The 22,497-nt window shown below is 35.4% G+C and overlaps 1 protein-coding gene across 1 annotated transcript in view; it reads left to right on the plus strand.

Moving 5' to 3' along the window:
* Nucleotides 1–21,875, plus strand: part of ATXN1 (ataxin 1) — a 654,648-nt gene extending 632,773 nt beyond the window's left edge. Inside the window, exons 10-11 of the mRNA XM_051970650.1 lie at nt 9,223–9,281; nt 21,586–21,875. Coding sequence (XP_051826610.1) covers nt 9,223–9,273 — 51 coding nt within the window. The 3' untranslated portion in view covers nt 9,274–9,281; nt 21,586–21,875. The remainder of the gene's footprint in view (nt 1–9,222; nt 9,282–21,585) is intronic.
* The last annotated feature ends 622 nt before the right edge of the window (nt 21,876–22,497 follow it).

Here is a 22,497-nt window from a genome sequence, read left to right on the forward strand (position 1 = left end):
TTTTTCCTCATTTTTTTCCCTTTTTTGATCTGATTTTTCTTGTTCAGCATGATAAATATGGAAATATATATAGAAGAATTGTACATGTTTAACATATATTGGATTACTTGCTTTCTAGGGATGGAGTAGAAGGGAAAGGAGAGAGAAAAATTTGAAAAACAAGGTTTTGAAAGATTGAATATTGAAATATATCTTTGCATATATTTTGAAAATAAAAAGTTATTTTTTTTTTTTTTTACAAAAGAATGTATTATTTATGTTATTGTAACCAGATAAATATAGAACTCATGTAGCTGAGGCTTCATGTGTTAGAAGCCTGCTAAGGGTGATGAAGGTCTATCCTTGTGTGGCTCAATGAGCATGAATGAGATAAGGTGAAATCTTTCAAGACAGTTGTGAAAATCGAGTAAGTTTTCATCTATTTCAAAGTTTGAGTAGGCCTGAAGGACTTTAAGCATTAAGTCAAGGGCATACTTAAAGTGTCTCCTCCTGTCAACTTCAATTTCTTGGATAGTTCCCGCGTTTAGAATGTAAGATCCTCAGCCAATATGGATGAGGGTCAGTGGTGGGAGGGGGAATTTGTGTTAGGGATAAGAGCCCCGATCCTGCCCTCTACGGTGCTTCCTCCCTTTGATCGACTACTCGATGGGTGGGATGCCCATTCTTGAGGAAGTAAATAAACTTTGCTTTGCTTCTAGAGATCTAACCAGTTGTTTTATTAATGGTTTCTGACCCACACAAGCATAAGTATATATAGCATCTTCTACCTTTCTTCAAGGGAGACTTTCATTCCTACTAGGAGGAAAAGGAAGAGGCTGGGGTCCAAAGTCATTCTGCTTTCTTCAGAGGTAAAAGGTACTAGAATAGAATTTTATCTATCTGCTTCCTTAAATATTGTTTGTTTAAGGGATATGATTGGGTTTGAGCTCACCTTTTATTGCTTTGTCATTTGGGAAGTGCAATTAGGACCCAAAACTCTATATAAAAAGGCTTGACTCCTTTCCCACCAAATATTGGTTCCACAATGGACACATATAGAAAATAATAAAGGAACCCATTTATCCAAATTATAGCAAAAGAGAAATCATAAAATGTATACATAGGAGAATATAACATGTTTTATGTACTATGTGTTTTATTCCTTGGTTAGACTGTAAATTCCATAAGGGCAAGGACCAAGTTTACTTTCTATTATTTACCACATAAAAGGTATTTAGGGCACCTAGATGGTGCAGTAGATAGAACACTGGCCTTGGAATCAGGGGGATCAAATCCAGCCTCAGATATTTACTAGCTGTATGATCTTAGGCAAATCACTTCACCCTGTTTGCCTTAGTCCCTTATGTGTAGTTCAGAAATGGTGAGGGGTCACCATTTAATTAAAAAAAGCTGGAGAGATCTCTAGAAGCAAAGCAAAATTTATTATACATTTTCGGGAGGGCATCCCACCCACCGAGCAGACAATCGAAGGGAGGAAGCACCTTGGGGGGCAGAGTCAACATTTTTAATCCCAACGCAAATACCCCCTTCCACCACTGACCCTCATCCTCATTGGCTGAGGACCTTACATTCTAAACGTGGGAACTACCCAAGAAATTGAACTTGATCAATAAGTACATAGTTGCCCATATTTGACTGAAATAGGGAGAAAATGATGTGATGGAAGGATAGCAGGAAGGGGATTTAAGTATGCCCTTGACTCAATGCTCAAAGTCCTTCAGGCCTACTCAAACTCTGAAGTACATGAAGCCTTACTCGATTTTCACAAGTGTCTTGAAAGATCTCACCTCATCTCGTTCACTTATTTGAAAAATGAGCTGGAGAAGGAAACCATTCCAGTATATTTATCAAGAAAACCCCATATGGAGAATAGGACATGACTAAAATGTCTCAACAATGGTATTTAGTAAATGATTTCTGAATAAATAGAAATGATTTCTTTTGGACTATGTGCATTCTGGTTTTTAAAAAGATCAATAGAAAGCAGCTTGGTATAATGAAATGTGCATTGGATTTGAAGTTAAAAGACCCAGCTATGGGATCTGAGATAATATAGTCTTTCTAATCTCATCTATAAAATAGGACTTATTAAGGGAGGCATAATGTGACTTGATAGCTTCAATCTTCTCATGACTCAAGATTAAATGTAAACTTCTTGGATGAATAATTGTTCCATTGGATGAGTAAAATTCCATTCCTATAGAGCAGTACGGAAGAAAGAAATATCATCCAATGGAACAATTATTCATCTAAGAAGTTTTAACTTTTTCTTTTTAACTTTTTTCTTTAAATATTAATTACTTACATAAATAATTTGCTAGACTACTATAACATTGCAGTAATGAATGTTGTCATTCATCTCTCCTTTACTTCATTTGTGCCTTTTATTTCTATTCAAAATACAAATTCACACATATTCTTTCTTTCAGGTAAAGTTTTCCTCAACTAAATTCCTACTCAACTGTGTTATGGAGGTGACTCTGGTTTGCTGAAGGTTATACCAACAAAGTATAAATAAACTCTGGAAGACTCCAAAATGTGAAAAAGGCTTTGAACATGAGCCCTGGAGCTCTGGATGAAAAGCAGAATCACATTGTTTTTAAGTTGTCTATAAATATGAACTGATTGGTATTTTAAACTTAAGATCCTTTCCAGGGAAAACCAAACAGATAGACCTATTATAGGAAGACCCAAGTCATTTGAATCTTGATCTTTTTATTATAAATTGAACCAGAAACAAGAAGTTTCAGCTAAATGAAAAACTGGCTTAAAGATTCTCAGAAGAGCAAAAAGAAGGAATCAAGCAATATCATTTCATGAAACATTTGGTCATTTCTTATTATTGGACTCCGTTTTTCATTTGTTTTTGCTCCAGAATTTTGTTTTCATTGCTCTAAATGACTTCTTTTGAGAAAATCCCTCTACCAGTTTAGATAAGTGACTACTAAGCAACTTGTAAACATATAATTGCCTGAGGCACTAAGAAATGGGTATGGTTATCTAATCAGTGAGTGTCAGAGGAATGCTTGTCTTCCTTACACAAAGGTCAGCTTTCTATTATCTTTAGCTGCCTTTTGCTCCTTGATAAATGTTTGCAAAGAGAGACACTGTATTTATGCACCTAATCTCTATTTCCAGGAATGAAGAGGTCACATGTAATATTTTTTCCTTAACCTGATAGTTCTAAAATTTGGCTATGAAGTTTGTTGGCATTTTTTCTATTAGAATCTCTTTCCTGAGGTGATTGATGGATTATTTTAATGACTACCTTGCCTTCTGGATTCAGGATATTAGGACATTTTTCTTTGATAATTTCTCAAAAGATACTGCCCAAGTTCCCCTTTTGATTATGGCTTTTAAATTCCAATGATTCTGATATTGTCTCTCCTGGATCTAATTTCCAGGTCAGCAGTTTTTTCCATTAAGTATTTTACATTTTTTTCTATATTTTCTTTTGAATTTTGATTGATTCTTTTTTTCTCTGTAAGGAAATTGAGCATATGCCCAAGGTCACACAGCTAGTAAATGTTAAGTGTCTGAGACCACATTTGAACTCAGTTCTGACTCCAACCCAAGGTTGGTGCTCTATCCATTGCATCATTCAGTTACACCTGTTTGATTGATTCTTGATGTCCAATAGTTATTTACCTCTACGTGTCTAATTCTAACTTTTAGGATCTTATTTTCTTCAAATAGCTGTTGTACTTTCTTTCCCATTTGGACAATTTTACTCATTTAGCCAATTCTTTTAAAAGTTTTCCAAGCTATTGACTTTTCCCACAATTCTCCTATCACTCTCATTTCTCCTCTGAATAGTTTTCCTATTTCTCTTTTATGATTTTAAAACTCCTTTTTGAGCTCTTCCATGACTTCTTTCTGGGTTTAGGGTTTTGCCCATAGATGTTCTTACATTGTTGTCTTCTTCTGAATTTAGTTCTTGGTCTTACCTGTCACCATAAAAATTTTCTGTGGTCGTATTCTTTTTTTCTGCAATTTTTTGCTCAGGTGGGGGGGTGGGGAGGGAAGCTTTTTCCTTTCTTTTAAATTTGAGCTCTACTCTCCAAGGGTGAGCAAATAAGGAATTCAACTGACAAACTCATGAAGACTGTTCAAATCAAAATGATGATAGGTAGTATGACAGAGGGTTTTAAAGGGGCAGTCTCAGAATCAAGTAGACTTAGGTTTAATTCCTGATTCTAACACATACTGGCCATGTGACTCTGAAATAAGTCACTAAAAGCATCAGGGCTTCATATGACTCTTAAGACTCCAGTGGTAAGAAAGCTGTTGATCTGCTCTGGCAGAGAGAGTCTCCTCTGCACCAAACCACAGTTCTATATGAAAGATCTGAATTAAATTAAAGTTGTCCACAAATAAAATGAGATGCCTCATTAATGAATTGCCTATCATAGAAAATGTTCAAGCAGAAGTTGGATGACAATTTATTAGGAATATTCCTGAGAGAGTTTGTGCTTTAGGAAGAGACTGTAAGAGATCACCTCCAAGATCCTTTCCAACTCAGATGTCTAATAATAATAGCTTGATTTTTCCAGTATTTTAAGATTTACAGAGTTCTTTTCCAATGATTAAATAATAGAAAGTATGTACTGTTTTGTAGTTTATAAAGTGTTTTCTAAATATTATTACATCTAGTCCTCATAAAACCACTAGGAGTTAGGTGCTGTGTTGGAGTCCAGCTCCAGTGAATACCAAAGAGTGTGAATGAATATCTGAGGCCAGGTGGAAGATATGTTTTGTAATCTTTGTTTATTAATCTGAGCATCAGTGTTAATAAACTCTTTAAACTAGTGTTACATTAACAATAGCTACCTCCAGGTGACACTATATCCCTTCCAGGATTCATGCATATACCAAACTTTGACAATTTAATTCACCTTAATAGCAATGATAAGATATCTATTGTAACAGGCTTGTCAATAGCAAAAATTATCAATGACAAGGTATTTGTCAAAACAGAGTTGTAAATAGCTGGAAATATCAATGGCAAGGTATTTGTCAATGGCAAGGTATTTATTAAAACAGAGTTGAAAATAGCATAATAGTGAAGCTTTGTTCCTCTCACATGCATTCTCCATCAATTCTAATTGATATTCTAAATATGTCTTTATAAATTGTTGTTAGGGACATGATGAGCCAATAGTTTGAATGGCTTGCCCTAACAGAGAGCAGGACTCAAGTAACACCGGACCAGACTCTTGCTGCTCAAGGGCTTATTCAATACTGGTCCTCTACAATGCTATTCATTTTACAAATGAGGAAATAGAGGCCAACAGAAGGTAAATGTTTGGGGCTATTTTATGTCTGAAGTCATATTTGAACTAAGCTCTTTTTGATCCAAGGAGAATGCTCTATCTGCCATGCCACTTAGATGCAGCAACCTTAGAAGATTCCTCAAAACAACTCCATAAAATGGACAGTGCAAGTATTATTATCTCCATTTTAGTGAAGAGGAAAGTGAGACAGAGAATTTTAGCAATTTACCCAAAGTTATAGAATTAGTAAATGTTAGAGCTCTGATTTGGACTGGTCTTCTTTTTTTAATTCAATTTAATTTTTACCTAATAGTATTTTTCTTTTTAACTTTTTTTGCTGAGGCAGTTGGGGTTAAGTGGCTTGCCCAGGGTCACATAGCTAGGAAGTGTTAAATGTCTGAAGTCAGATTTGAACTCAGGTCCTCCTGACTTCAGAGCTGGTGCTCGATCCAGTGAGTCACCTAGTTGCCCCACCTAGTAGTATTTTTCTAATTGTGTGTAAATATAATTTTCTACATTCATCTTTGTAAGATTTTGAGTCACTAAGTTTTCTCCATCCTTCCTTTCCCTTCCCAAGACAATAAACATATAGGTTATAGATGTATAGTCATGTAAAACTTATTTCCACATTACTCATGTTGTAAAAGAAGAATCAGAACAAAAGCGAAAAAGCATAAAAAAGAAAAAGTAACAACAAAAGTGAGAATAAAGTGTTTCAGATGCCATAGTTTTCTTTATATGTGGTCAGCATTTTCCTTTGTGAATCCCTTGGAATTGTCTTGGATCATTGCATTACTGAGAAGAGCTAAATTTATCATAATTGATTATTACACAGTGTAGCTGTTATTGTGCACAATGTTCTCTTGGTTCTGTTCACCACACTCAACATCAGTTCATGTAAATCTTTCCAGCCTATCTTCATCAACACTAGCATTCTATTACATTCATATACCACAACTTGTTCCCCATTTGATGGTCATTCCTTAAATTTCCCATTCTTTGACACTACAAAAAGTGACAAATATTTCTGCACATGTGGGTCCTTTTCCCTTTTTTATGATCTCTTTGGGATACTGATCTATTTCCTTTTTGCTGGTGTTGCTGGATCAAATGGTATACATAATTTGATAGCTATTTGGGCATAGTTCCAAATTATTCTCCAGAATGATTGGATCAGTTCACAACTACCAATAATGCATCAGTCTCTCAATTTTTCCATCTCCAAAATCTATCATTTTTTTCCCTCAGATTACCTCAGAATTAGTTTAATTTGCATTTTTAATCAATAGTGATTCACAGCATTTTTGTATGACTATAGAGAGCTTTAATTACTTCCCCTGAAAACTGCCTACTCATATCTTTTAATCATTTATCACCTAAAGAATGGTTTGTATCCTTATAAATTTCATTGAGTTCTCTATATATTTGAGACACTAGGCCTTTATTGGAAACACTGGCTATAAAAATTGTTTCCCAGTTTTCTGCTTTCCTTCTAACTTTGGTTACATTGGTTTAGTTTGTGCAAAATCTTTTTAATTTCATATAATCAAAATTATCCATTTTGCATTTCATAATTGAACTGAAGTCTTCTGATGCCATGATCAATGCTCTTTCTTTCTCCTCCTATTTTCTACCTCATCAGTACAGAATTTCTTTAAACAAAATTTTCTTGAAGATAAGATTTGATTTTTTAAAAAATAAGCTTTTAACTGATATTTTCTGTTCACCATAATTATTCAAAGCATCCCTCCCTCTGAACTTACCAAAGAACCATCTTACATGACAAAAAGTATTTTTGAAGAGGTAAAAAATATTACAAATGATTAATATATTGAAAAAGTTTGAAAACATTTACAATGTGTAACAACTATGGACCTCTTACTACCACTAAAGTGTAAGTTGGTGATGTCTTTTTTTATCTTCACTGGAATTCTCCTTGATGTTTATAATTTTATTATTACATTTACTTTTGATCTTTTGGTGTATAGTTTCCCCCCCCCTCCTTCTTCATTTGCATTATTGTAACTACTGTGCATGTTGTTTTCTTGGCTCTGCTTGCTTCACTTCACATCAGTTCATATATATTTTTCCATATTTCTCTGGATTTATCACACTTCATTTCTTACAACACATTCATGGGCATCTACTTTATTTTGGAGTGTATAGGGACTTTATTTTTAATCAATGACTTCCTTGGGGGGAAATCCCAGTAATGGAGTTTCTGTTTCAAAAGCTATAAATAATTTGGTCACTTTATTTGCACAATTCCAAATTGTTTTCCAAAATGGTTGTATCATTTAACAGCTCCACCAACAATGTATCAGTGTGTCTATCTTTCCATAATCCCTCTAATATTGACTGTTGTCATTTTTTGCCATTTTTGCCAATTTGTAGGGCATAAAGCAAACTTCAGGATTGTTTTCATTTATATTTCTCCTGTTTTTAGTATTTAGGAGCATTCTTTCATGTGGTTGTAAATACTTTGTAATTCTTTTGAGAACTGTTTGTCCATATCTTTTGATCATTTTTCTTTTGTCATGTATGTATAATGGAATGTCATATATGTATAAAGGAATGATTTACTTCAGGTATAGTCACAAATATATATATTCCCCTTCAATAAATATTCTCCTCCAAGAACTCCTCAGTCTCTATGTAGGGATTAAGTGTATTGTTTAGCTTGACTTCCATAGAGCTCAATACCAGATTTGATCCTCAAACATTTCGATACCTCAAGGTTTAGACGAATAGAGTTGGGTTGCTGCATTATTCTATTGTAATCTTAGCTCCAAGGTCACCATGGCTCAAACTCTATCAGGGGTTCCCAAACTACGGCCTGTGGGCCAGATGCAGCAGCTGAGGACGTTTACCCCCTCACCCAGGGCTATGAAGTTTCTTTATTTAAAGGCCCACAAAACAAAGTTTTTGTTTTTACTATAGTCTGGCCCTCCAACAGTCTGAGGGACAATGAACTGGCCCCCATTTAAAAAGTTTGAGGACCCCTAAATCCTGTAAGGATAATCTCTAGCACCTAGAACTGAGACCACGGACTAAACCAAAACCAATCTGATTTTCATTGGCCACCAACAGGTCCTAGGTCTTGTCCCATTTGATCAGTTTGGGTGCTGATTGACTCAGATAGAATATAAATAGCAGTTATTCTGCTTTGGCCAGAAATCCTGAGGGTCTTCCCCTTCCAGCTTTATCTATCTAAGTATCTAAATATCTATCTAATTATCTATCATTTATTTATTTAGATTTTTTTTTTTGGACTAGGTGAAAGAGATTTTTTTGCCTCAATTGCTATCTGAATGGGTGCAGCTCAGACAAACTGAGACCTGTTGAAGACCTTAGCTTAAAAAGACCAAGATCTCCCATTTCATCCAGGGCCATCTCCATTCGACCTGATCTATATCTTGTCACTGGACCCAGTTGGCTCTGGAGGGAAAAGTAAGGCAGGTGCCCTTGCACAGCCCTCTCTCACTTAAATCCAATTCATTTGCATGCATGGTATCACCTCCCTGACGTCATGGTCCTCTTCTAGAACCAAGGACAAACAACAACAAGAACTGAGGACAAATATCATAGCACAGAAACAACCACCATCAGGTCCATTTCTCAGAGATGGTAAGCCAAGGAAGATAGGTATACAGAGGAAGGCAAGTGTTTCCCTTTTTTAGCCATTGGTTCTATGATATTACAGAGCTGTGCAAGAGTACAGCCAAAAAGATGGCAGAAAAAAAATTAGGTGCGTTTAATTTTCCTAAAATTTGATTCAGAACACACATGATCTTTGAAGAACCCAGTTGTATCATAAAACAAATGAAGGACATCAAGAGTATAACTTCTTGAACAGCTTTTATAGAAACAGCTATCAGGTTGTTAGAAATCAGCTAAGAACCTTAGAAGTCAACTAGCCTATCCAACCTCCCTTTTTGTTTTCTTCCAGATGGGGAAACGGAAGACTAGAAAACCCAACTTTCTGATTTGCCCAGGGTAATACAGGAAGTAAGTATAGAGTCTGGATTTGAGCTCATGTCATAGGCAACCCAAACTTGTGTTCTTTCCATTGAATTATGCATAAATATTAAAGTTGAAAGGTACTTCTAGTCTACCCTTTTCATTTTATGGGTGAGGAAACTGAGGGATGCTTAAATCACAGAGCTAGTTAGCTAGAACCCAGGCCTTCTGACTCCCAGGTGTTACTCCCTTTATTGTGCTACACTGACCCTGATTAACACTGGCTTCCAATAGGAAGGACTGTGTTCTAAAAGAGCAAGTCCCTGAACACATGCAGATGTTGTGTGCTGGCTTCCTGATTCAGGTTGCCACTGATACAATCTGATTACTTTAAACAGAAAATCCCCAATTCTGAAAAAGAAATTCTTGTTTCCTAGAAGGATTTTTTTTTTTTTTTTTTTTTTTTTTTTTGCAAAGCATTACGTGGTCATTGAGGGCAGTTGGCTGCTGATCACCAAAGAACAAATCTGGGGAGGACAAACAGTCTATCCAGACTAACACATTACTAAACAACATATATGCCTCTTTTTTTGTTCTGTTGGCTTTTTTCAGTTGCATTTTTTGGGGGTTTTCTTGGCAAAGATAATAGAATGGTTTAGCATTTCTTTCTCTAGCTCATTTTTATAGATGAGGAAACCGAGACAAATAGGGTTAAGTGACCAGCAGAATCCTACAGCTAGTGAATTTGGCTGAGGCTGTATTTGAACTCAGAAAGTTGAGTCTTTCTGACTCTAGACCTGCTCTACCACCTACCTACCTACCTTAAGGATGCCGTTAGCCATTCCAATGGTGTGAATTTTTCCTAGGTGAGCAGCAGATCCAAAAGTATGATTTATCTTAAGCCCTCAGAAAGGAAATAGCCAGCCAGACTTAGCACATAATGGAGGAAGTATATACTTCATTTTACTGCACAAGGCTCAAATATTTTGAGCTCTACTTTTTAGATTTCAGGCAGATTCTTTAAAAGCAAAATTTTACCAACACCCAGAAAGGCAAGGGTACAATAACTCTGAGACAGTCCTGAAGGCAAGCTGAAAATAGAAATAGATAATAAATAAAATAATAAAATATAATATATAATAATAAAAATAAAATAGGTAAGTTTAAAAAAAGAATTCACAAAGCATCTTCAATACTACCTTATATCGTTTTCCCCAACTACTCTTTGCAGATCCTTGCTAATTACACTGCCCTGTTATACCACTAGAGGGCACTTTGACACTTGATATTGAAGCTGAAGTCTGTGCCTTAAGACTAGAGTTTAAAGTCATTACTATGAGTATATTTATTATCAAAATGCCCAGAAACCAACAGAACTTTCTTCTGGTTCTGATGAAATTCATTAAGTTGCACAAGACTGGCACTCTGTGAACCCTCACCATAAATCATAGATATCGGTTCTTAATAGTGATGGTAATGCTATTAGTCTTAGTGCCTTCCTACATACTCAGTCATCCCCATGAAAATGGGTTACTAGTGTATAAAGGAGAAGATGGCAACTGGAATCATTGTGTAGTCCACATATTAGGAAGGGCACTGGTAAGCTGGATACACAGGGAAAGCCATTCATGGATTACTGGGCTGACGATGCCTCTGGTGAAATAACCAGGAAAAATGTGTATTTAGTAATTAGTTGGGTATTAACTTAAAATAAGTAGGCAGAATAAAAATCCTTTATTATCAATGAAATCAAAGAAATCTGGTGAACCTAGATTCTTTGAAGTCAGGAGAGCAGCTAGAGAGTCAGTGTTGGGCTTGGAATCGGGAAGATCTAATTTTAAATCCAGCTTCAGATAATAGAGGTGTGATCCTGAGTAAGGAATTTAATTTCAATTTTCCTAAGTTTCCTTAGTTGTAAAATAGGAGTGATAAAAGTAACTACTTCATAGAGTTATTATGAGGATGTTAGGAGGTAATTTTTAAAAACCTTCACAAAAATGAAAACAAAATCTTAGTTCACTACCTTGTTATATAAATGCTTATTCTCTTCCCTTCCCATGTCATCAAAAAAGTCAAGAAGTTGCAGGAGGGCTGATAGTAGGCATAAATTTACCGTGAAGAACAAGTTTCTGAGTGTGGGAGCTGTGCAATTATGGAAGAGAATTTTCTTGTGAGATCTCTGCAAGAAGAAAATTCAAATGGGGATTGATCTGGGAAAATAACTGTAGCTCACGTTCAGCCCACCTTCAGCGAGGTGAAATTCTACGAAGGTTCTCCTCCAGAGACCTTTAATGTCAATTCTGGATTCTCACAGATTATACCAGTGGACTGGTCAAGTTGTTGGCCCTACAGTTAAGGAAGCCTGAGTTCAGGATAAAGCTTTTCCATGTACTAGCTGCACAAAGTTAAATGTATCACTAAACTTCTTTGGATTTGAGAATATTTTTGTAAAATGAAGGAATAAATGATCTCTCAGCTCCCTTCCAGAATTACCACACCAGGAGTCTACCTAGGTGGGAAGCCTTATTTGTAAGAGTCTATATGTTCAGTCTAGCTAAGCTTTAGCTAAGCTAAGCTCTTGATAGAAAGGTCATCAGCAGGTGATACAGTTATGCTACCTATGACATGGACAAAAACATAAAACTGTTGCTCATGGTGACAAGTCATAAAATACTAATTACAATAGTGTTTGGAATCAATAGTGCTCACTAGTTTTCTGCATTGATGAGAAAAACAAAATTAGAATGTTGATTGATAAAGGAATAGAATAAAATCCCAGAAAGATAAGTGTGGGACTCATTTAATTGATAAATTTGAATATGTTAGAATAGAAAGACTAAGAGGAAAATGGACACATCAAATAAAAATATAACAAGAGTGATTAATTATCCAGGGTTAAAATGATTGGGAGAGATTAGAGGGAATAGATCTTTTGATTCTTTAGGGATTGAGTGAAGATACTATATTCTAAACAGTTTAGAGTATCCACAACTACTGAATCATAACTACTGACTACTACAAGATCACTGACTTAAATTCAACCAAGAGAATATAAACGGCTCAAAAGGTATTATCAACAATACATTAATTTTATGAAATAGTCACTCTTATCCCTCTTTAAAACCTCGGCAAGCTCATAGTCCAGCCCTAGACACAACATCTTTCTTTAGGACATAAAATAATAAGTGCTATCATCATGTGAAAATGCAACTTCATCACAGTATTAAGACTTCCCACAGCTGTACTTTTCTCCTCTTTTGTTCTTTCTCCTTCAGATTCAGTTTATAGACAGAACCTGATGTCATCTTCCTGAGCTTAAATCTGTTTCCATTTGGGAAGAGCAACTAGTCACTGTCGCCATGGTCCTGTGTCACTGTCACTGTCACCTTGTCACCATCACTATGTCTCTTTCAATGGCACCATTCCCTGTCACTGTTGCTGTGTCACCACAATCATGTCCCAGAGTTCCTGTCCTCATGTTCCATCACTTGGTCACTGTGTAACTTTGTCATTGTGACTGGGTACCTACCATTGTGCCCATTTGTCACCATCACCATATACCCTTATCACCATCCCCATGTTATCATCACCATGGTGATGCCTCTGTCTCTGTCACCATGTTACTGTAATGATGTCACCCACAGGAAGTCACCTGTTCATGGAGCAGCTATCACCTCATTATTTTATTTCCTCATCACTATCATTACATTACTCATTGTGATTCTGTAGCCAGGTCTTTCCCTCTCCTTCATTCTTTCTAACAGTCCTGAGTTTTGATTTTTTTTTATTATAGTTTTTTATTTACAAAACATATGCATGGGTAATTTTTCAGCATTGATCCTGGCAAAGCCTTCTGTTCCAACTTTTTTCCTCCTTCCCCCCATCTCTCCATCCTCCTCTCCACCCATCTCCCCAGATGGCAGATAGAGCAGCACATGTTAAATATGTTAAAGTATATGTTAAATACAATAAATGTATACATATTTATACAGTTATCTTGCTGCACAAGAAACATTGGATTTAGAAAGAAGGTTAAAAATAACCTGAGAAGAAAAACAAAAGTGCAAGCAAACAGTAACAGAAAGAGTGAAAATGCTATGTTGTGGTCAACACTCATTTCCCAGAGTTCTTTCACTGGGTGTAGCTGGTTCTGTTCATTACAGATCAATTGGAACTGATTTGGTTCATCTCATTGCTGAAGATGGCCACATCCATCAGAATTGATCATCATACAGTATAGTTGCTGAAGTATATAATGATCTCCTGGTTTTGCTCATTTCACTCAGCATCAGTCCATGTAAGTCTCTCCAAGCCTCTCTGTATTCATCCTGCTGGTCATTTCTTACAGAACAATAATATTCCATAACATTCATATACCATAACTTATTTAGCCATTCTCCAACTGATGAGTATCTATTCAGTTTCCAGTTTCTGGCCACTATGAAAAGGGCTGCCACAACCATTTTTGCACATATGGGTCCCCTGAGTTTTGAGTAACAGCATTGCAGCCCCAGCAATTTCCCTTCTTGTCCAGAATCTTGACTACAGTGTTATTTTTAATTTTTAATCTCTATACAGGATTTGGGCACTTAAATTTAGGTTCAATAATTTTGACTCCAAAGTTTTGACATAGCATTTTAAATTTGTCTGCTAAAATAGACAAAATTAAAAATTTTGTCTAAGAAATAAGAATTAAAAATTAGAAAAATTGTGGCTCTTTGAAGTTAGATTCTCAGTACTGAATTTTCCCCAATTTTTTAAAAACATTTTTTATTTAAAGTTTTGAGCTCCAAATTCTAATCTAGTCTTTCTTTTTTCCCTCTTCATTCCTTGAGACTGTAAGCAATCAGATATAGGTTAAACATATACAATTATATTTGGTTTTTCCTATTAGTCACTTTATACAGGAAGCCCTCCAAAGAATAAAAACAAATGAAAAGAAAGTTAAAAATGGCATGCTTCAGTCTGTTTTCAATTAGTATCTGTTCCTTGTCTGGAGCTGAATTGTATAATTCATCTTAGATCATTATATTGCTGAGAATGTTGTTCATAATTCTTCATCAAACAATATTACTGTTACTGTGTACAGTGTTTCCTTGGTTCCATTCCATTGACTGTGAATCAGTTCATGTAGGTTTTTCTGTTTTTCCAAGATTATTGAGCTCATCATTTCTTTTTAAGGCATTCTTTTCATTGATTTTTTGTACTTCCTTTACCATTTGGCCTAGTCAGTTTATTTTAAACTGTTATTTTCTTTAATTTTTTTTGTGTTTCCCTTACCAAGATGTTTTTCATAATTTTCTTGCATCATTCTGATTTCTCTTCCTAATTTTTCTTCAATATCTTCTTACATTTCAAAATCCTTTTTAAGCCTTTCCATGGCCTGAGACCAATTCATATGTTTCTTGGAGGCTTTGGATGTAGGACCTTTGATTTTGTTTCTTCTAAATATGTTTTGATCTTGTTCCCATAGTAATTTTTAAGAGTCAGAATCTTTTTCTGTTTGCTCGTTATCTGACTATTTTTGACTATTACTTGACTTTTAATTCTTTGTTAAAAGGCTCTGCTTCCAGGATGGAGGGTGAACTGCCCCAAATTTCAGGGGTTTTGCTCAGTGGTTTTCAGAGAAATTTCTAGAATTCTGTAAGTTTTCAGTTTTTCCAAGGTGGTGAGATGTAAAAGGTGTATTTATTCTTCTCTTGGCCTGTGTTCTGATCTGTGAGTGAACACAAGTATTCTTTTCTACCCTAGAATTGTGAGGTTACCTGCTCCACTATGGCTGGTGGTCCCTCTTGCTCTTGGATCTGCCATTGAGGACTGTGACCCTGGATGCAAATCAAAGGAGTCCTACCTCAGTGCTAACAAAGGGATCCCCATGCTCACTTTTTGACCAGTTATTCCACCCCCTTCCTTCTGTGGGCTGAGAGCTATGGAAGCTGCTGTCAATTCAGTGGCACCCAAGGCCTTGTTTTGATAAGGTCCTATCTTTGCTGGTGTAAAATGTGCCAGTCTCACTCCAGTGCAATAGAAATTACCTGCCAGCCTTCCAAGTTGTCTTGGGCTGGAAAATTGTTTCACTCCACTTTTATGGATTCTGATGCTCTAAAATTTGTTTGGAATCATTATTTAAAGGTATTTGAGGGGCTTGGGGAAGAGTTTAGGAGGGTCCCTGACTTTATTCCTCAATCTTGGCTCTGCCTCCAAGCTCATCGTTTCTTATAGGAAGCTAGTATTCTATCACAATCATATACCACAGTTTATTTATCCATTACCTATTTGATGAGCATCCCTTGGATTTCCAATTCTTAGCCAGCACAAAAAGCTTCTGGGAATATTTTTGTACAAAGAAGTCCTCTCCCCAAGTCTTAGGGATGTCTTTGGAATATAGATATAGTAGTGATGTTGCTGGATCAAAGGGTAAGTAAGCACAGTTTTATTGCTCTTTGGGCATAGTTCCAAATTTCTCTCCAGAAAGGTTGGATCAATTCATAATTCTACCAACAGAGGAGTTTTCTCACATCCCTTCCAACATCCAACATTTTCCTTTACTGTCATATTAGCTAATCTGATAGATGTGAGGTGGTACCTCAGAGGTGTTTTAATTGTAATTTAATGTAACTTAATTAAAAGTTTGATAACTTTTTGAGCATAGTTTCAAATTGCTCTCCAGAATGGCTGGATCCCTTCACAACTCCACCAACAATGTATTAGTGTCCCAGTGTCCCCACATCCCTTCCAACATTCATTGCTATCTTTTCCTGTCATCTTAGCTAATCTGAGAAATGTGTAGTGCTATGTCAAAGTTGTCTTAATTTGCATTTCTCTAATCAATAGTGATTTAGAACATTTTTTCACATGACTAGAGATAGCTTTGATTTCTTTGTCTGAAAATTGCCTGTTCGCATCCTTTAACTGTTTATCAATTGGGGAATGACTTGTACTTTTAGAAATTTGACTCAGTTTTCCATATATTTGAAACATGTGTCTTTTATCAGAGATACTTATTGCAAAAAATTTTTCCCAGTTTTCTGCTTTCCTTATAATTTTGGATGCCTTGGGATTTTTTGTGCAAAAACTTTTTAGTGTTATATAATCAGAATTATCTATTTTATATAAATATAAAATATTTTATATTATTTTTATATTTTATATTTATATTATATAAATATATGTATCTATATTTATATTTATATATAAATAAATTTTATTTATATTTATATTTATAATGCTCTCATTATCTTCTTTGGTCCTAAATTCTTTCTTTACCCACAAATCTGATAGATATTCTGTAATCTCTTACTTTACTTATGATATCACCATTTTGACTTTATCTTGGTATACAATGTGAAATGTTTGTCTATACCTAGTTTCTGCCATACAGTTTTCCAGTTTTCCTAGCAGTTTTTGTTGCAAAATCATATACTAGATTACTATAGTCATTTACTATATATTTTAATTTGTACTTAATCTATCTCACTGATCCATTTCTATTAGCCAGTACCAAATTGTTTTGATAATTTTATTTTATTTTTTATTTTCAAAACATCTGCATGGATAATTTTTCAACCTTTGCATAGCCTTATGTTTCAGATTTTCCTTCCTTCCCCTTTCCCCCTCCACCAGATGGCAAGCAATACAATATATCTTATACATGTTAAAATAGATGTTAAATCCAATGTATGTAAACATATTTATACAATTCTCTTGCTGCACAAGAAAATTCAGATCAAAAGGGAAAAAATGAGTAAGAAAATGAAATGCAAGCAAACAGCATCAAAAGGAGTGAGTATGCTATGTTGTGATCCACATTCAGTTACCATAGTTCTCTCTCTGGGAGTATATGACTCTCTTCATCACAAGATCATTGGAACTGGCATCAATCAAATCATTGTGGGAGTCATGCCCATCAGAATTGATCATCGTATAATATTGATATTGCTGTATACAATGATCTCCTAGTTCTGCTCATTTCACTTAGCATCAGTTCATGTAAGTCTCTTCAGGCCTCTCTAAAATCATCCTCCTCATCATTTCTTACAGAACAATAATATTCTATAACATTCATATATTGTAACTTATTCAGCCATTCTCCAATTGATGGGCATCCACTCAGTTTCCAGTTTCTGGCCACTGCAAAAAGGGCTGCCACAAACATTTTGGCACATACAGGTCCCTTTCCCTTCTTTAGTATCTCTTTGGGGTATAAGCCCAGTAGAAACACTGCTGGATCAAAGGGTATGCACAGTTGGATAACTTTTTGAGCACAGTTCCAAATTGCTCTCCAGAATGGCTGGATGTGTTCACAACTCCACCAACAATGTATCAGTGTCCCTGTTTTCCCACATCCCCTCCAACATTCCCCATTTTCTTTCCCTGTCACTCTAGCCAATCTGACAGGTGTGTAGTGGTATCTCAGAGTTGTCTTAATTTGCATTTCTCTGATCAATAGCACCACATGTATTTTTGACAGTCCCTGTGTCTTTGTGTCACTTTGCCTCTGTTATTGTGTCACTTTGTCATTGACACAATGGTTGCTGCCATGTCACCATCAGTATGTCATTATGTCTCTGTCACTCTTCTCACAGTGACTTTCTGTCACTTCATCACTGTCACCATGGTCAGTTCCACCTTGTCACCATCACATGTCCTGCTGACACTGTTGCTTGATCACTGTCACAGTCATTTCATCATTGTCACTATGGTTCCTGTCTCTATGATTTATCATCACATCATCCTGTCCCTATCACTCTCATTGTCACTATGTCAGTGCCATCTCCTGACCATCACCATGTTTTGATGACATTGTGTTCATGTCTTCTTGTCACTTTGTCATTGTCATCATGGTCGCTGTGTCACCATAAGTCTGTCTCTTTGTCACTATTACCATGTTTGGGTGACAGTGCCCTTGTGTTCCTTTGTCACTTGCACTCTGTCATGTTGTCACCATCACCATGGTCCTTGCCACCTTCCCACCATTCCCATATTTTTGTGACATTGTTCTTATGTCACTTTAACACTGTCACCATATCAAATTTTTTTATTGTCACTATGGTCAGTGTCACTATATTATTATAATTATGTCATTGTGTCCCTTTGTCACCTTTAACCATGTTCCCCTGTCATGTTGTCATTATCTCTATTTACTTGTCATTTTTACCATGTTACATATTATCATGTCACCATCACAACAGCTTAATGTCATTGTCACTGTGTTACATGGTCACCATTACCATGTTCTTGTTAATGACACCATATTCCAATGGCATTGTTGCTGTGTCACTATTATGATGCCATATGGTCTCCATCATTCTGTCATCATCACCAAGTCACCGCGTAACCTTTTTATTGACACTAGGGTAACTACCATTGTGTCACCATCACTGTGTCAACTTGTCAGCTTCCCTGTGTTTCCATATCATATGCCCATATCACCATCCTGTTTCCCTATGTCACCACTACTGTGGCATTTTGTCTCTACTGTCACTGCATCACCTTCTCAGTGCCATCTGGTCACTGTGCCACATCATACCACTTTGTCTCCTTGTCACTGTAACCACATCCAATATCACTGTGATTCCAATCTCTTATTCCAGTACTTTGATGCACCACTCTGAATTGACTGGATTTAGACAGAAATATCTTTTTGAATATTTGATCTTGATCCCAGATACTGCTCCCACTTTTGACTCCAAGTCCTGAATTTTGACTCTTGACCTGAAAGTTGGGGCTTGAATTTTGACTCCATGTCTTGAATGTTGGCTGTCAGATTTGAATTGTCACTCTGAAACTTTGAATCCCAAACTTTATCTCTGAACCCTGAATTTTTACTCCTTGATTTTGATTGTCAGATCTTGACTTCAAGTCATGAACTTAGACTCCTGAATTTTGACACATATGTTTGGGCTTCTAGTACTGAATTTTGATACAAGAATTTTGAGCTCAAGATTTTACTTGCCCATAATCGCCAGATTATGAGTTGTGAATTTTGACTCCTTATCCCATATTTTAATTCCTGTTGGATCTCATATTCTACTTTTGAATTTTAAAATTCACACCTAAATATTGACATGACTGGTCACCAAATCACTATCACTATGTCACTTTTCCACTATTGTCATGTCATATCATGATGTCCTTCTGAGACTAAGGTCCAATGTCACTGTCGTGTTATTTTGTTATTATCATTATGTAACTGTCAATGACATCATACCCTCATGTCACTGTTGCTATGTCACTATTTTCATGGCACATAATTACCATCACTCTACCACGTCACCATTTTATATTTACTTTATAACTTTGTCATAATTATTGGGGTGACAACCAATGTGTCTCCATCACTGTGTCAACTTTTCCTATTCAATACATCACTATCACCATATTCCCACATTATTGTTCCCATTTTCCCTCTGTTACCATCATCCTAGTCCCTTGTTTTTGTTACAATGTCACCTTATAGTCATGGTGATTGCTTTCATATGCTGGCTAGAAGCATCATCAGACTAGGAGAGAGGCTTAAGGCTTTCTTAGGTATATTAGTAGCAGTTGCTGACTTCCTCCCTTCTTAGCTCAATGGCATGGATAGCAGTGAGCCCCTCAAAATAATCAAAAGGTTAATATGCTGAAAACAAAACTGAATGTGAAGAAGCATCAGGAGCATCAAAATGTGCTTTATGACTTCAGTCAGAGATATTTAATATGTGAAATAGTAAAGAGTAGGAATTGTAACTGTAAATCTATTTAATTATCCACCATAAGAACCACACAGATCCAGAAAGGGAATTAGTGGAAAATGAGATGATTGCTTTCAGAATGCTAAAATGCTCTTATTATCTAACATAAATACCTCTAAAGATAATAGATTTTGCCTCCAACAGTTTGTAAACTTTAAGTTTTAGCTAATCATCTCCTTGTGAAGTCATTACTGAATAATGCCCAACTTCATGTTTGCTCCCTCCTTGAGTTTTCTAAATCTCATCTTGATCTTCATCAGGACCTCATTATAGGTATATTTCAAAGGATCATAGATTTAGCATTAGAATAGACCTTCCAGGTCACCATTTTTTAGATGAAGAAACTGAATCCCAGAAAGGTCCAGATTGCAAGAATCACAACCAACACTCAAATGATAGTGCTTTGACTCCAAAGCCAAACTCTTTATCTGTATGTATATCATATCTCCCATCCCTTGTTCCTGAATGGAAATAGGTACTTTGAGGTCAGTAACTATCATTTTAAAAAAATTGTCTCTCTATTAGATATTTAATTGATAATTGTTAAATAAAGTTGAATTGAATGATCTAAACAAAACATAGTCTCAAAGAGCTCCATAATTGAACCTCCATTAAAACAATGATGCTTTGTGATTTGTATGGAAAGATAGAAAAGAAGGAAAAAATAGAATGATAAAAAATGAAGGTTGATTATTATATATATTGTAAATAAAATAAAGTATTGAGCATGAAAAACAACCTCCCAAAGTAGATCTTATCCAGTTAGATTGCTTACTATTCATCTCAATGATTAGGAGAAGTAAAAGTTCAAGTTCTGTACCCGCATCCTCCTTTCTTTAGATGATTAATTTGTGTATAATGAGTTGTCTTTCTCTATCCTGAGCTATGTCTTGCTATGGATACAACATTGTGCTTTTGAGGAAACTTTTGAGCACTTCAAGGCTTTGAAGTAGAGCACCAGTTTTGACAGGTCTTACTAAACCAAAAATGCTTCAAAGGTTTTAAGGTGATTTATTTTATAGCAATTCATGAATACCATAAGTTAAGAGGCTATGTGCTAAATCAGTTAGCCAACAAACATTTTATTTAAGTACCTGCTATGTGTTAGGCACTGGGCTTAGCAATGGGAATAAAAAAGGATGAAAAAGATAGACAATACCTGTCTTCAAGGAGTTTACAATCAAATGAGGGAAAATGACATGCAAAAAGAAGCTGAAAGAGGAAAAGGAATGGACCAGAAGCATGATAATGAATTCCTGAGTAGTATAGCCAGCTGGGAAATGAAGAGAATTAGTTAGTGGAGTACCCTCCTTAAAATGAGGTATTGGATCTATTTCTACTCTCTCCAATCAAAAAGAGGAACTCCAGGGGTAGGGGGAATCGATGAAATATGAGTTCCAGGGCTGAAGTGATCTTATAGGATACTCAGTTTCCCAGAAGCATGATAGTAAAGTCCAAAAGTCATTAGAGAAATATCCAGAGAAGATTCTTCTCTGAATAATTAACTCGGAAGAATATGTTGCTAGGGATATAGTAAGGTCAATTATTCAAAGCTTTTGTTAAAAGTATTGAGAGTTTGGGTTTTCTTTTTTTCTTTTCCTTTTTTGCTTTACAAATAGAAAAGAAGACAAAAAGAAGTTGCAGTGAAATGAAAAAATGGCCTATGAATTCATCATGTATAAACAAAGAAAGAAACTGGAAGCATTTGATGTCAGAAGGAAATAAGGATCCTGATTATATGGAAAAAATACCTCACTGATTCAGACAACTTCAGAAGACTTATGATGGAGAGCATCCAAAAAGAGGACTGTCAGGATTGAATGTGGATCACAAAATAGTATTTTCACCTTTTTTTTGTTGTTGTTTGCTTGCTTTTTATTTTCTTTCTCATTTTCCCCTCCTTTTTAATCTAATTTTTCTTGTGCAGCATGATAAAAATAGAAATATATGTAGAAGAATTATACAGGTTTAATATATATTGGATTACTTGCTGTCTAGGAGAAGGGATAGGGGGATAAGAGGGAGAAAAATTTGGAATACAAGAATTTTCAAGGATGAATGTTGAAAACTATCTTTATATATATTTTGAAAATAATAATCTATTATTTTTTTAAAAAGAAAAAATATCTCACCTTGCAATATACATAATGAGCATTTAAAGAAAGATCATCATGATATTTATTGAAACTCACATAATCAACATCTATGCAGAGGACGGGAAAGTTAAAGAATCCTAAAAAACTTTGATTGTACTATACAAATTGAATAAAAATATATTTTAATAATCAATTATTTTGATTCAAAGATGGATGTAAAGGAGGATGTTTGAAAATATATCTCTAAATTTAGAGGTAAGTGGCTGATTGGAAGGTGTCAAACATAGTGAACCCTAATTAAATCACAGAAATGAAACTATTTTCTAACATATAGAAATTCAATTTAATCTAGTCTGAGAATCATTTTCAAATCAGATATCTATATACATTCAATCTATTGTCTTATTAGAGCAAAGATCAAAATAAATATCCCAT

Source organism: Antechinus flavipes, chromosome 1 (genome assembly GCF_016432865.1).
Source record: "Antechinus flavipes isolate AdamAnt ecotype Samford, QLD, Australia chromosome 1, AdamAnt_v2, whole genome shotgun sequence".
Classification (NCBI taxonomy): domain Eukaryota; kingdom Metazoa; phylum Chordata; class Mammalia; order Dasyuromorphia; family Dasyuridae; genus Antechinus; species Antechinus flavipes.